Source organism: Zonotrichia albicollis, chromosome 3 (assembly GCF_047830755.1).
Source record: "Zonotrichia albicollis isolate bZonAlb1 chromosome 3, bZonAlb1.hap1, whole genome shotgun sequence".
In the NCBI taxonomy this organism is placed as follows: Eukaryota; Metazoa; Chordata; class Aves; order Passeriformes; family Passerellidae; genus Zonotrichia; species Zonotrichia albicollis.
Genome location: NC_133821.1, coordinates 9,471,840 through 9,484,904, shown reverse-complemented (window position 1 = coordinate 9,484,904; position 13,065 = coordinate 9,471,840). Strand labels below are relative to the sequence as shown.

The 13,065-nt window shown below is 43.0% G+C and overlaps 1 protein-coding gene across 3 annotated transcripts in view; it reads left to right on the top strand.

The window, feature by feature from the left end:
- The window catches only part of PLCB1 (phospholipase C beta 1), a 306,384-nt gene that overhangs the window by 50,895 nt on the left and 242,424 nt on the right, over positions 1 to 13,065 (top strand). For all 3 annotated transcript variants that reach the window (XM_005486821.3, XM_005486820.3, XM_005486822.4), the window contains exon 3: positions 12,400 to 12,468. In XM_005486821.3, coding sequence (XP_005486878.2) covers positions 12,400 to 12,468 — 69 coding nt within the window. The remainder of the gene's footprint in view (positions 1 to 12,399; positions 12,469 to 13,065) is intronic.

Below are 13,065 nucleotides of genomic sequence, written 5' to 3'. Positions count from 1 at the left end.
GCTAGCTTACCATATACTTTGTGTTTAGAGAGATGCGCTGCAGAGTGCTGTTAGGAATGTAATTTCATACTGGTATTATTTTCCTCCTGCATCTTCCATCTGCATCACTTACCAAATGCTTTTTGAATAATTATATGGCAAAGTCCTATCTGGGCTTGACAATTAGGCAGAGATACTACTGTGGAAACACACACACACAAAAGCATAATTGTAAATAATGGATATTGACTGGATCTGCCAAAAGTTGCAATAAAAAAGCCTTGCCTTAGGTCAATTGTTCCTGGCATATGGATGGAAAAAGGAATCCAGCAGTGTGTGTTATAACATGAGCTGCTGTGCATCAACATTTGCCAGCCAGCCTTTTTTCTCCTTGTTTTTTGACTTCTTATGTAGTTCATATCTATCACAAAGATAGATAACAAGATATTGAAAAGATTCAGCCCTTCTGCACTGCCTGCTTGTATTGGTTTCTTCTTTTGTATTGTTTGTTTTTTTTTAACAACAAAGAGTGAGCTGGGAATTGGCCTTCAGCTTCTGCTCAGAGTCCTGATGCAGCCAAAGCAGAACAAAACTCAGAGGAGCCTTGCTGGTTGTGCAGCCTGGGCTGTGGATTCAGGCCGTCATCAACTACAGGAGGCTTTGCAATTGTTTATGCCAACCCTTGGAGAATAAGTGTGAAATTAGGATCGTGCTCTGATTTATATATATAATTTCCGTGATGTGCTCCTGTGATGCTGCAGAGCCAATTATAGATAACTATAAATATGCCATTGGGAGTCTTTTAAACATTTATTTTAGCGCTTTTGAGGAAGCCAGTACTAAGTTTAATAGACTGTGGTGAATTATTGACTGAACAAATTATAACCATGGACCAGAGTATGGTATTGACATTAGAGATTGTATGGCCATCTTTAGGAGTCATTACAGGATTTAATTCAGGGCGTGCTGAACTTTGAGATTTACTCTGGGTGGGATATTGACTCCACAGTGTGAGAGACATATGTTAACCTGCATGCCACTGTTAACATGTCTAACATCAACACCATAGAGATGACATCAGAAATTCAAATCAGATTTTTTTCCCCCCTATCTCTTTATGCTCAGGGAGCTGCACATGCAGATGCAGGAAGGTCTGTGGTGAGTGGCAGTGACTGCCATAGAAAATGATTCTGCACAGGGCACGTTTTAATCCCAGAGGCACAGACACTGACACAGCCCTGAGGAGCAGCTCTGTATTCCAGGGAAACTTCAGGAAGGCTTCTGTGGCCAAAGTAAATGTTAACTCTGCCTATTTCCACAGTTTACTTTATAAATCCAGCTTGGAAATGGTTTTTCCTGTTTCTTCCTAGTGTCTGGTGTTTAGTTTGCCTTGGATTCTGATGGAGCATGAAATCCCTTCAGAAACCAAATCCATCAGACACTGGTGGACATGGAGCTCCATTCCTGCATTGCTGATGTTTCCTTGGGATTTATTGCTGGGGAAAAGGCAGTGTGCAGGTTGCTGTCCCTGTGTGGCAGGTGCAGAAGAAACAAATGTCTCCAATATTTCTGAGCTGAACAGAGTCGATGTGCCCAGCCTGCTTCTTTAATTATGAATTTTGGAGGGGGAGAGACTCTGTGCCATCAATGGAGTAGTAATAGTAGGTTATTTAGGCTTCTGCCTGATAATGGCCCATTCAAATCTGCTGAGCATCACAGGTGAGCAATTATTTATGAGATGATCAAATGTGGATTCTATATCCGGGGCAATAAAAGTCAAGATCAGTTGATTTATTTGGTGGAGGTCGGATGTGCTGCTCAAATATTGATAGGATCTTCCAGAAGCACAAATGACTCTATTAAACTCGTAACAAAAGTTACACAAAACAGTGAAAGAAGTGTTAAAATGCCATTCCTGCTGGTGCTTTCCCAGTGCCTGGATGATCTGTGCTCCTCCTTCAGCTGCTGAGCTCTCCCATCTTGGGCACGTCCCTGTTGAGGAAATTAATCTCGTGTTTAATCTGGTTTGAGACTGTATCTTAATTTGTTTTGCTGCTGCAATAATTGGCTAAGGTTTGTTTATCCATAAGGGTAATTTCAAGTTTAATATAAAACTCCATCTCCTTCATCTTTTTAATTGGTCATGTTATTCTGTTCCTTTAATGGAAGTGGTAAACAATCCTTTTGAAAGGCTGAGGCTACTGAGAGAGACTAAGCCTCTACCAGCCTCAATAAAAACTTATTTCAAAGAACAAATACACACTGGTAGTATTTAAGAGACTTTTCTGTACAGAAAAAGGTAGATTTAGCATCTGGACTGTCAGTAAAGCCAGATTTTCAGAGAAATGAAAGGTGTTTCTGCAATTTTTTTCTGAATGGAAAATTGTATTTGCTGTGGGAAAGGAAGTGAGAATGCCATTACGCTGTCATATACCCACATTTCCAAAACTGTTGATAAACAGATTAGTGTTTTGGATCGGGTTTGGAAGATCCTGGAGATAATCCAGACTAAAAAAGAAATGTAAAATGTTGCATCGTGTGTCTGAGGGGGGATTTTACTTGTTACAAAAGAGGCAAGTTTTGTAACAGGAATATCTGTAAAGGTGTGGAGGAAAGTGTGTCACAAGTCCCTGTGTTTATTTGCTTGCTTTTGAGAAAATTGCCAGTTTTGTGTTTGCCCATTATCAGGTAGAACACGTTTGTTGTGGTCACTCTTGACCCTTCTGTCTCATTGTTGCTTGTCGAACTATCATCTTTCTGAGAGGAAAAAAAAAGCTGTATTTCTAATTTTCCTCTGTTTACTTGCCATAACTCAAATAGTCTCTTTGAAGATGTTAACAGAAATAGCTGTTTCTCAATATACGTCATTACAGAAAAATCATTCCTTTTCTAAGCATGTGAGTCTTTTTTTTCCCCAACTATCCTGCTTTTTACTCAATGATAGCACTTTTGGTGTTGTTCTGGATGCAGCCTAGCCTGCTTTGAAAGACGTGCTAAATCATACCCTTGACTCCTAATGATAATTTCATTACATGTGAGATTTTATTTAGAAAGAAACAAGACATCACTTAAGCTGCAAGCTTAACTAACCACCTAGAAATTGTGAAATGCTAGACTAAACACTTAATTTCCCTTATGCATTTTGAGAACAACAGCATGCTTATATATTCTGGGGTTTTGAGTTCATTGTGTGTGAAAGGAGATGTTTCAGTATCTTGTCCTAACTTGGCTGTATTTTCTCAGATGTTGTAGCAGAACCTTGCGGACTGTTGAAATCCACAGGTGTTTTTCCAAGCAGGAAGGCATTAGATGTTCCCACATGCAGGAGGTATTTTGGAGCATGCATGAACCATTTCCCAAAACCATTTCTGACTCCCATTCATCTCTTTCGCTGGGATGTGCCTGATTTCAGAAATTGCAGCTTCATTTGAGGAAATTGGTGAAATCACCTTGGCTGCTGCATTAAGAATAATAACAACCAGCCCAGCCCAGGCAGTCATCCAGCAGGATTATTTCACGCTGAGAGGTTCAAGTCTGGAAAAGAAACGCGGAGCTGACATCCAGGCCGTGTCAGGGAGGGCACTGGAGAAGTGAGATGGTTTTTCTGGCAATATCAGATACAAATGGATTCAAAGCAGTGTGTCTGGGTGTTATTCAGGCTTGCAGGTTGGGTGTGCCATGAAAAATACCCTCGAGGTTTTTAAAAATGGTGATTCATAGAGGCTTGGGGGACCTGCAGAGTATTTGGGTCCTCTCCCTCTTTTGCATTTCCCTGCCAGGACTGAGTCCTTCAATACTTTCTTTAAGTTGTGTTTCAGTCACCTTCAAGAACTTGAACTTTTGCAAAGTCAAGAAGTGTTGTGCTGCTGCTGGGGGAAAGGTACTTGGAATAATGATGCTCCAGAGAACAGAACTGAGAACATTTCTGGGGGAGAAAGCAGCAACTGCAGTCAAACTAACTGCTAAATAAAGAAACATCATTAGGCAGCAGGACTAACCTTGGCTTTGCTGCCTTGCTTTTAGTTCCACATAGCAGGAGAAAATATAAACAGGAAAGAGCCAAAGAGTGCCCTGATAGGAGAGGAAAATATCTTTTCATGTTCTCTTGTATCTGTGCTGCCAACAAGACACAGTTAGCAAAAATGCCCTGGCCTGTAACAGCCCCCAAGTGCTGGATTCAGGCAAGGAATAAAATGCAAAATTCAGAATGTGCTGAGTGTAATGCAACCATTGGCACACTTCAGCTGTAGGCTGAAGTGATCCCTATTGAGAAAAGTGTGTTCTTCAGTTTGATGAAGGATGAGCAGAGCTACTCCCCCACCTGTGCAGGTTTTTGCTGAATTCCAGCTTGGTTCTGCTCTGTGTCCGTGCCTTTGGTACTCAGAGCAGCTGGCTCTTGCTGGAGAGGAGACAGGAGCTGCTAATTGAGGCTTCCGTGTGGTGCAGGGCAAAATATTTTGGGAAACGTGGCTTGGCAGGAATTCAAGGTCCTCCAACAAGTTGCCATTGACTTCATCTCTGCTGTGTTTGTAGAGTGACCCGTATTTCCTCACTCCGTGTAAATCCCAATTTCAGGCACAGCTGCCAAGACAAAAACTATCTGAGCCATGCACATGCAAATACTTCAATAAAAATAATTTCCCAGCTCCAGCTAGAGATTTATAAAATAACGGTGAAGAATATTATGCATTCAGATTAATAGCAGATGAATGTAAATTAAATCTGTAGAGATTCACCCACTGATTCTGGTCTGGGGATTCTTTATTTTTGTTCCTTTTTTGCTTTGATTTTTAAGATGCACTTATCCATAAACCCTGAGAGCATGCAAAAATAATCATGATTACAGCTTGTAAAGAATAAATTAGCAAGACATTCTTACTCCCCTCTAATTAATTCCCTAATAAACACCAAACAAGTAACTGTTTTAAACTCACTTGTATTTACAAGGTAAGCAGCAAATGGAGGTAATAAGGGAAATTAAAGTGTGGCAGCAGCAGGTGGAGTGAAAAGGGGCTGTGGGAGGATGGAGTGAGAGTTGGTGCCTCAGCACAGGGAGGAGAACATGGGAAATTGCTGCCCAGCCCCTGCACTAGGGACTGTGCGTGTAGAAGCAGCAAATCAGGATTTCCCTGAGAACAAAGCAGCGCTTCCTCAGAGAGCTGCTGTGCCCTCACCTGCAGCTTTCTCACCTCTCTGGTGTGCATGGACACCTTCAGCTGATGCTGTGGGTGTGCTTCATCCTCCCTGAGAGCAGTAAGCAGCCCAGGGTCTGCCTGGGAAAAGCTTTTCCCTCTTCTGCTGCTTTTTCTGAGCTCCATCTAAGGAGCCTGCAAGTAGAAATCTCCTCTGAAATTTCTGAGTACAAACACTTGCCAGATAGGTCACTTGCAAATTAGCATTTAATGAATTGCTCTCTGAACTATCCAGTGGTAACTGTAGATAAAGCTGCCTGGTGGTTGGAGTGGTGAGGATGCAAAGATTTAGCTGTAAATAAATACAGTTCCTTTAGAAAAACATTTTCTGTGCTCTATGTTTATGGATATTGTGTAGTGCATGTATTAGTATTCAGAAACACATCTCAAACCCCTTTTAAAAAGTAATTTTTGCTTTCAAATTCTGAAGAAAAAATAGTCCTAATTTTGCCCACACTTATTAGAACCCATATAACTCAGTTCTTATTTCTTTGTGGATTGAATAGCTCCTCTTCCTCTCAGCTGATTACACAATGCAAGCATTCATAGACAATAATCATCCCCCTCTTAGCTGTTGGTGGAAGCCAAGCCCTGAGTCTCTGCTAACAAGAGCCTGCACTGGGTTCTGTGATCACTTCTGGAACCTTCTCAGATTCAATGCACCTCAGGGTACTGGTGACCAGAGTTTGGGATGATGACCTGCTAGTTCCAGCTCATGTCAGTAATCAGAGTTCAGGCAGAGAAAAGCTTCCTGTGTGAAGAAAAAAAGGAAAATTAGAAGCTGAGGGGTATGGTCTGGCCAGCAAGCTCATGCTGGCTCGTATTTTTTGTTGTTTTGCCTTCATGTGATTAATACTCCTTTCATCATCTCCTCCAAAGCTTTGCCTATCAGACTAACGTGCATGCAGCTGCTGGGGTTGTTTCTGCTCCCTTTTCTGAAGTTGTAGGTGCTTTGGGTTCTTCCCAGTGTCCAGGTTGTGCAGGGTCTCAGCTGCTGTTGTTGGTGCTCCAGCAGTGTGTTATAGCTGGAGCCTGCAGCTGGGATTGTGCCCGGCCTGTGATTTCCAGTTCAGCAGCACATGCCAGGGCTGGGGCTGGCAGGGATGCACATTCTGCAAACAAGCACTTTTAGTGGGTTCTCTTTATCCGTGCCTGTAAGTAGGGCATGGATTGCTGTGTTTGTCCTTAGCATTAAAACTCCCTGTGTCATGTGGGGAGCAGAGCAGCTCCAAGTTCCTGATCTCCCCATTCTGTTACATTCAGATCTGTAAAAAACATTTATTGTTTTAATGCAGACAAGCCAAATGCTCTGTGCTGACGACATGAATGTGCAGGCTCCAAACCCCTCCACAAAACCCAACTAGTCAGAAGGAGAGGGAGAACTACTCCAGAGCAGTGCAGGTCTGCCAAAACCACCCTCACCTGCTGAAGTGCATCTAACATTAAACATCCAGAGCCATTAATTTGTTGATATCTGTTTAGGTACCTCCAACTTTTGCTGCATGCATTAAAAAGGGGGCTTTTCTAAAGTTCAAAAGCCTTGAATCTCGTTCAGTCTTGGAAAAACCTTTTGTTGACGGACAGGTGTTCACACTGTCAGGTGTGGTGCAGCAAGAGCTGTGCAGTGGTTTTCCATGTGGGGCGAGAGTCTCTGTTCCTGCTGTTCACTGTTTGGGGCACTCTGTTGAAAATAACACATTTTACTTGCTTCAGAGGAAAACCCGTAATCTCTGTGTAGTCTGTGATCCCTGTCAGTGGTAAATAATGGCATGAGAACATCACCCCCAAAATATGATAGATCCCTTCTTGGGCAGGCGTTTAATCATCATAATCATACATGTTTTGAGTTGTGATTTGAAAGAAAGTTTCTTAATAGAAATAGTGCTTTTTTTGGTTTTTTTAACATACTGCTTAAACTTCAATTCACTGTACTCTTGCCTGTGACTCTAAAGCTACAAATTGCCAGGTTGTTCTCAGCTGTGTGAATAAAAATCAGTCAAGTACCATTCTGGGGGCTGCCTACAAGGTGCTTTTGTGCTTTCTTCTGGAGCAGGTCCTCCCCCAGCTCTTTTCCTTTTTGAATATGGCTGCACCTCATGAATTCTCCTTTTGCTCCTGTTGTTCCCTGCCTGTGTGAGTGGGACGGGCAGCGGTGTGAGAGCAATTTGAGCAGATCCAAACCAGATCCCACCAGGTACATTGAAAATGTTCCTGTCCGTACCATTCCCACTGCCTGCTGCAACAAACCCAAGTTGTTGGGATGAGAAACTTTTTGCTGAATTCCAGCTTGGTTCAGTTCTGTGTCCGTGCCTTTGATGCTCAGAGCAGGTTCTGGGATGAAGTTTGATGGGATGAAGGCAGGCAGCAAATCTTGACGGTGTTCTTCTGCTTCCAGTTTCTTTGCACTCCTCAGATTTGTGTTGTTAAATCCCTGTGCCCGTTTCCAGGCTGCTCAGCCACAGCACACAGCATCTGTAAATCCAAGTAAATGAAATTTTCCTTTGATGAAGCAGCAAAGAGCTCCATGCATAGCTGCAGAAGAATTGTTTCGCTTTCATTATTAAAAGGGCACTTAGCATGAAAATTCCCTCTCATTTTTGTCCTAATAGCTCAATGTTTTATGCTTTATATAAACCACAGATCATTTTCCCTCTACTAGAAGGTATTGCTGTTCTTACATCTCCAGGGATACATTGAGACACTGTGTGTTATTAAGATAGCCAGAACTTTCCAGTTTGGGGCTTGTTTTTCCAGAGGAATGCTTCCTGTGGGGGCCTTGCAGGAGGGATGTCATCCAACTCTGCTTGGAGGTTCTTCCTAAAGTGCCAGGAAACCTTTCAGATATATATATTTATTTATTCATTTGTTTGTTTAAGGTATTTATATATATATATATTACGGTATTTATATATATTTAAGGTATTTATATATGTATATATATATTTAAGGTATTTATATATGTATATATATATTTAAGGTATTTAGAGCTCATTCCCAGAGCAGTTGAGTCAAATAACAAATGCTGGTTCTTGCCTCGCTGAGTCCCCCCAAGTCTTTCGGAATTAAGAATTGGTGACCCACACAGTCAAGATTAGCACAAGTTCAAATTGACAGATGATACATTTTGAGTAGTAAGAAATCATTCTGCTCTCATTCTGTTCAAGTGATTTTTTGGAAAATTTTCCATCCTCTGTGATACCAAGCCCAGTGGTCCTGCCATTGAATTAGTGTAGGACAGCTGTGCAGCCCAAGGCTTGGTGCTGTTGAGTTCTCCTGCTGATGGGAGGTGTACGTGCTGCTCTGCTGCTGCTTTATTGACACAGCCCATCATTCTGATGCCAATAATTGAATTGTGTGCTGCAGGAGGAAGCATGGAGACAGCTTCTTCAGGGACTGTCTCTCTGGTGGGATGCAGCTTATGAATTGTATAATGGCACTTTTGGGGATCACAGCTCCAATTACAGCCAGTGACAGCCTTGCTGTTCCTGCTTGCAGCTGTCGGGGCAGGTTTCTGTTAAATCACTTTCAGCAGTCCTCCACAGTTTTCCTTTGGGATGAGGAGACAAATTGCTGTGTTTCATTCAATTTATTCTCATTGATAATAAGGAAAAATAAGTATGCTCTGAGCAGGGAAATGATACGTGACATCCCCTAGCTCTGCAAGCACCCTTTTGGAACTGGTGTTAGATGTTCAATCCTGCTGTGGAGAAATTCATCCTGGAGTTAATCAGAGTGTGGCTGATGGATCACTGTCCAAACCCCTGAAACCTGAGTGAGGTGTGTTCCATAAGTGGCTGTAAATGGATGAATTTCCATACCTGTTTACCTAAGGTAGTTCATTAGCACAGCTTGTCATTTCTTTCTCACTTGTTAATTCTTCACCCAGGGTGGTCGGACCCTGCAGGGGCTGCCCAGGGATGGTGGAGTCACCATCCCTGCAGGTGCTTGGGAAAGCTTGGACACAGCACTTGGTGCCATGGTGGTGTTTGCTCAAAGGCTGGACTCAGTGATCTCAGAGCTCTTTTCCAACCTAAATGATTCTCTGATTCTGCAATTCCTCCTCATCAGATTCAAGTATTGTTCTTAATGTTTTCTTTCTTACATATTGTTAGGACAGTAGTAATGTGGTTCTATTTAAAATATAATTTTTAAAATGCTGAATAAAATAAACATAGCACAGAACTGCATACATTTTTTTTCTTCTAGAGCTATTCAGTGCTTTCATATTCAGAGAATGATAAAACAGAGACTTTCAATATTAAAGCAGTATTTCATTTTGATTACCTATTCCCAATAGAAAGTGTTGTTTGACTCTCTGTTTGAAGTTTGTCTCAGCAAATTGGCTTTGCCCCTTTGAAAACTTGGACCAGATGTTGCCATGCAGTAGCAATAAACGGTGCTTGTTTAGAAAACCAGCTTAGTTTTCCAAAGTTTATTTGGCTAGCAATGTATGGACCAAATTTTGAAGGCCCTGCTGCTCCAGGAGAGCTCTGCAGTGGTGCCCAGCAGAATTCCTGCTCTGGGGCTGTGCCACCAGCACCTTCCCAAGGCACCGTGACTCAGTCAGCAGGCATTGTTCTGGGCAGTTCAAAATAGAAGCAAGCCAGATCCTCAGCTGGTATAAATTGGTGTTATTCTATTAAATTCAGATGGGCCTAATTACAAGTGCTCAGGCAGACACTGAGGGTTGCACAATCCATCGCTTTTATGAGCGTGTGCTCAGCCATAAAAGTGAGATTGCACAATGCAGCCCTCTCTGAATGCTCCTCTGTCTGGGCTGCTGATTGGAAACAAACACGGGAGGGTTAGTGACTGCCCCAGATGTTTTATGTTATGAATGACTGGAGGCATCTACCACTTGCATGAAGAGATGTTACTCTTTTGCAGGGTTAAATCCCAGCAGCAATGACTGCCGCTCTCTGCAAGTCCCAACTTGTCTGTGTTTAGAGGATTTGCATTTTTCTTGAACCCCCCATAATGTGCTATGGTTTCCATGCCCCCTGCCACACAGAGTGCATTTCCAAGCCTGCCTGGAGGAAGTCATTAACAAAACTCCTGTCTGTTTAGGTGGAGGAGGGCTTGGGCTGTTCTGCTGCACAGGAAATGGGGCATTTCTTTGGCCACTGCTCGAGTGTGTTTTCCTTTTACAGAAGTCCCCCTGCGTTTTGCAATAGGGAAATAGGAAATGGTATTTCCTCTGACTTGCAAGGAAGCTGATCTCTGCCCTCTTAATTAGCTGTTTAAAAGATGAAAGCAAGTGCCTGGGGTGAGGGAATTCCAGGAGGTTTCTTTGAACCAAAGCACTAAGAAATGACCCATTATGAGTTTTGATTTATCCAAGCCCCACTGAACTGCCTGCAGACGCACTTGCATGGATGCAGGTCCTGCTCTCATCTAAGTATATTAAATGGTGTTGTCAGATAGGGATGGAAGGGGTTCTGGGGATGGGATGACAAGCCCTGTGTTCTCTGCCAGACAGGTAACAGTTAGGAAGGCCATGTTCAGGGATCAGCCTTTCCCACAGCCCTGGCAGTGGGCTGAGCCAAGCAGCCCCACAAAATCCCCTTTTCCCTTACTCTTAGACTGCCCTTGGCAGTTCTTGCATCCTGGGATGTCACATTTTCTGCACATGGTTGGTGATGCAAGCAGCTTGAAAGCAGTGGTCCAAACTCCAAACCAGCCCTGTGCCTGCTCATCCTCCTCATCCTCCTCCACTTGTGAGGATGCAAACCTGGGCAGAGCTGTGCAGGTCCTTGGCAGTGCTGATCATTGCCTTTTCCTTTTTTTTTGTGTGTCTGTTTTTAATGTGTGCCATTCCACTTAAAAGGGTCTTTTTGTGTTTGTGTTAGGGAGGTCTAGTTGCGCTTTTGTAAGTGACTAAATTACTAATTCTGTTACTTGTTCTTCTCTTTTTTAAAAACCAGAATACCAGACAAATAAAAGCTTTTGAAATTCGCACTTTGTGGCTCAGCATCTCTGTGATCTGTAAGATCCATTTTTCTTCAGCATATTTAATTTCCCTCATGTGTTTGCTGCTGAAGCCTTAATTTTTAGTGCTCCTTAGTCCTTTCAGTTGGGGAAATATCATTTTTATGGTCTGCACGTGCCTGGAGCTTCTGTGGGATGTTTCCCCATGGGCTCGAGACCACTTTGGTGTGTGGGTATTATTGGGTGTTGTAAATATAATTCCTCTTTCCCACCTGAGTTCTTGCTCTGAGTGTGATAAAGTCATGTGTAGCTCTGCCATATTCCATGGTTTTCGTGTTCCGTGGTTTTCATTCCTGCCAGTATCTTAATGGCCATATGGATTACCTCAAAGTTAAAAGGACTCAAAGCCCTCCATTGCATTGATTGTGAATTGTTTTTATTTCAAGTTTCACCTGCACTGTCAGAAGAGTGCTTGTGTCCATGTGCCCTGAGTACTGGTGGAGTTTGGGTTATTTCCACCTCTTATCTCCGTGCTTCTTTCTAATCTCTGCAGGTTTTGATGCTCTTGTACTCTTTCAGGCAAGTGAGAGCAAAAATAACCATCCCAAAAGTGCAGGTTTGCTCTAAACAGGCTCCCTGCAGTGTGGGCACACTCCTGCTGGAGCACTTCAGATTGGGAATCACACTGCCCCAGCATCCATCCTCCTTCCTAATGCCCAAATCAGGGAAAGGGAATTCTTCATGCTACTGGTGTGCAGGGGAGGGCAAGAATGTGCCCAGCAGAACCTGTCATGATGTGCCAGCTTTGTTGTATAACCCATTACTCAGGAGTAGCACACAAGCTATAAAATGCCTGTCAAAAAGTGCCTGTGCCTTACTGAGCAGCAGCCACTGAAATTGCTGAACCTTGTTATCATTACAGATAAAACACTTCTTGGGGTTTATGAGCACTTTTCAAAGTGTTCTGGCAATAATAAAGCAGGTTTTCTATTGCAGAGGCAGGGTTTTCTGTTTGACACTGCCTTTTGTCACTCTGTGACAAGCATCAAAATGCTAAAATTGTATTAAAGGGATTAAAGCAAAAGCACAGCAGCTGCTGGTTAGCAATCCAGGAAATCAGCTTGACTCTTATGGATTCTGTATAACCTATATTCCTAGTTGGGATTGCCTGGGTGCACCTGAGCTCTCCTAGGAGCTGATCTCCATTTGGACAAACACGTGTGGGAAGTGGGACACTGATAACACAACAAGGCTTCTTGAATAATGTAATAATGACTTGTTTTGCAATTTTTCCTTCTAGGAGACTGAGCTGCTGGATATCAGCCTTGTCAAAGATGCCAGGTGTGGAAAACATGCCAGAGCTCCCAAGGTAGGAATTCTTGCTGTGTGCTTTCTTGTTACATTGATGACCTGGATAAAAAAGAATGGGAATTATATGCAAGAGCTGAAAAGAAGGAAAAACGTTCCTGCAGCTAAAGAGAAGTGTTTTACCTTTTCTTTGTTTAACACTCTTTCTGTTGAGAAGTGTTGGGATTGTTGTTGTCTTGGGATTCTGTGTGTAAGATCCATCTGGAAGCTGTGCTGGCAGCAAAAATCCTGGTTTGTCAAGGTGCACTTACCCAAGTTCTTGGCTTCCCTGGTGGCAGGGAGCTGGTGTTTGTTTGAGCCCATGTTGTATTTTGTGCTGGTGATTTTGCTCGTTGAGTGCCTCCTGAGGCCAAGGATGAGGATTTGGGTTTGTTTGTTAAACTGCTGTCAGAGAGGTCGGGATATCAGCTCCCTCTGGGTTTGCCCTGATGGACTGTGCACTCATTTCCAGCCTCTGCAGATCCAAGTTCTCTCTGGTGTTTTTGTTGGGGCAGACACAGCACACGAGAGGAAAAGCACAAGCACTCAGCTCTGGAAGCAAGAGAGTGCTTCAGGGAATCCCAGGAGCGATGGGAGAAAAATGAAATCTCCCAGGGCC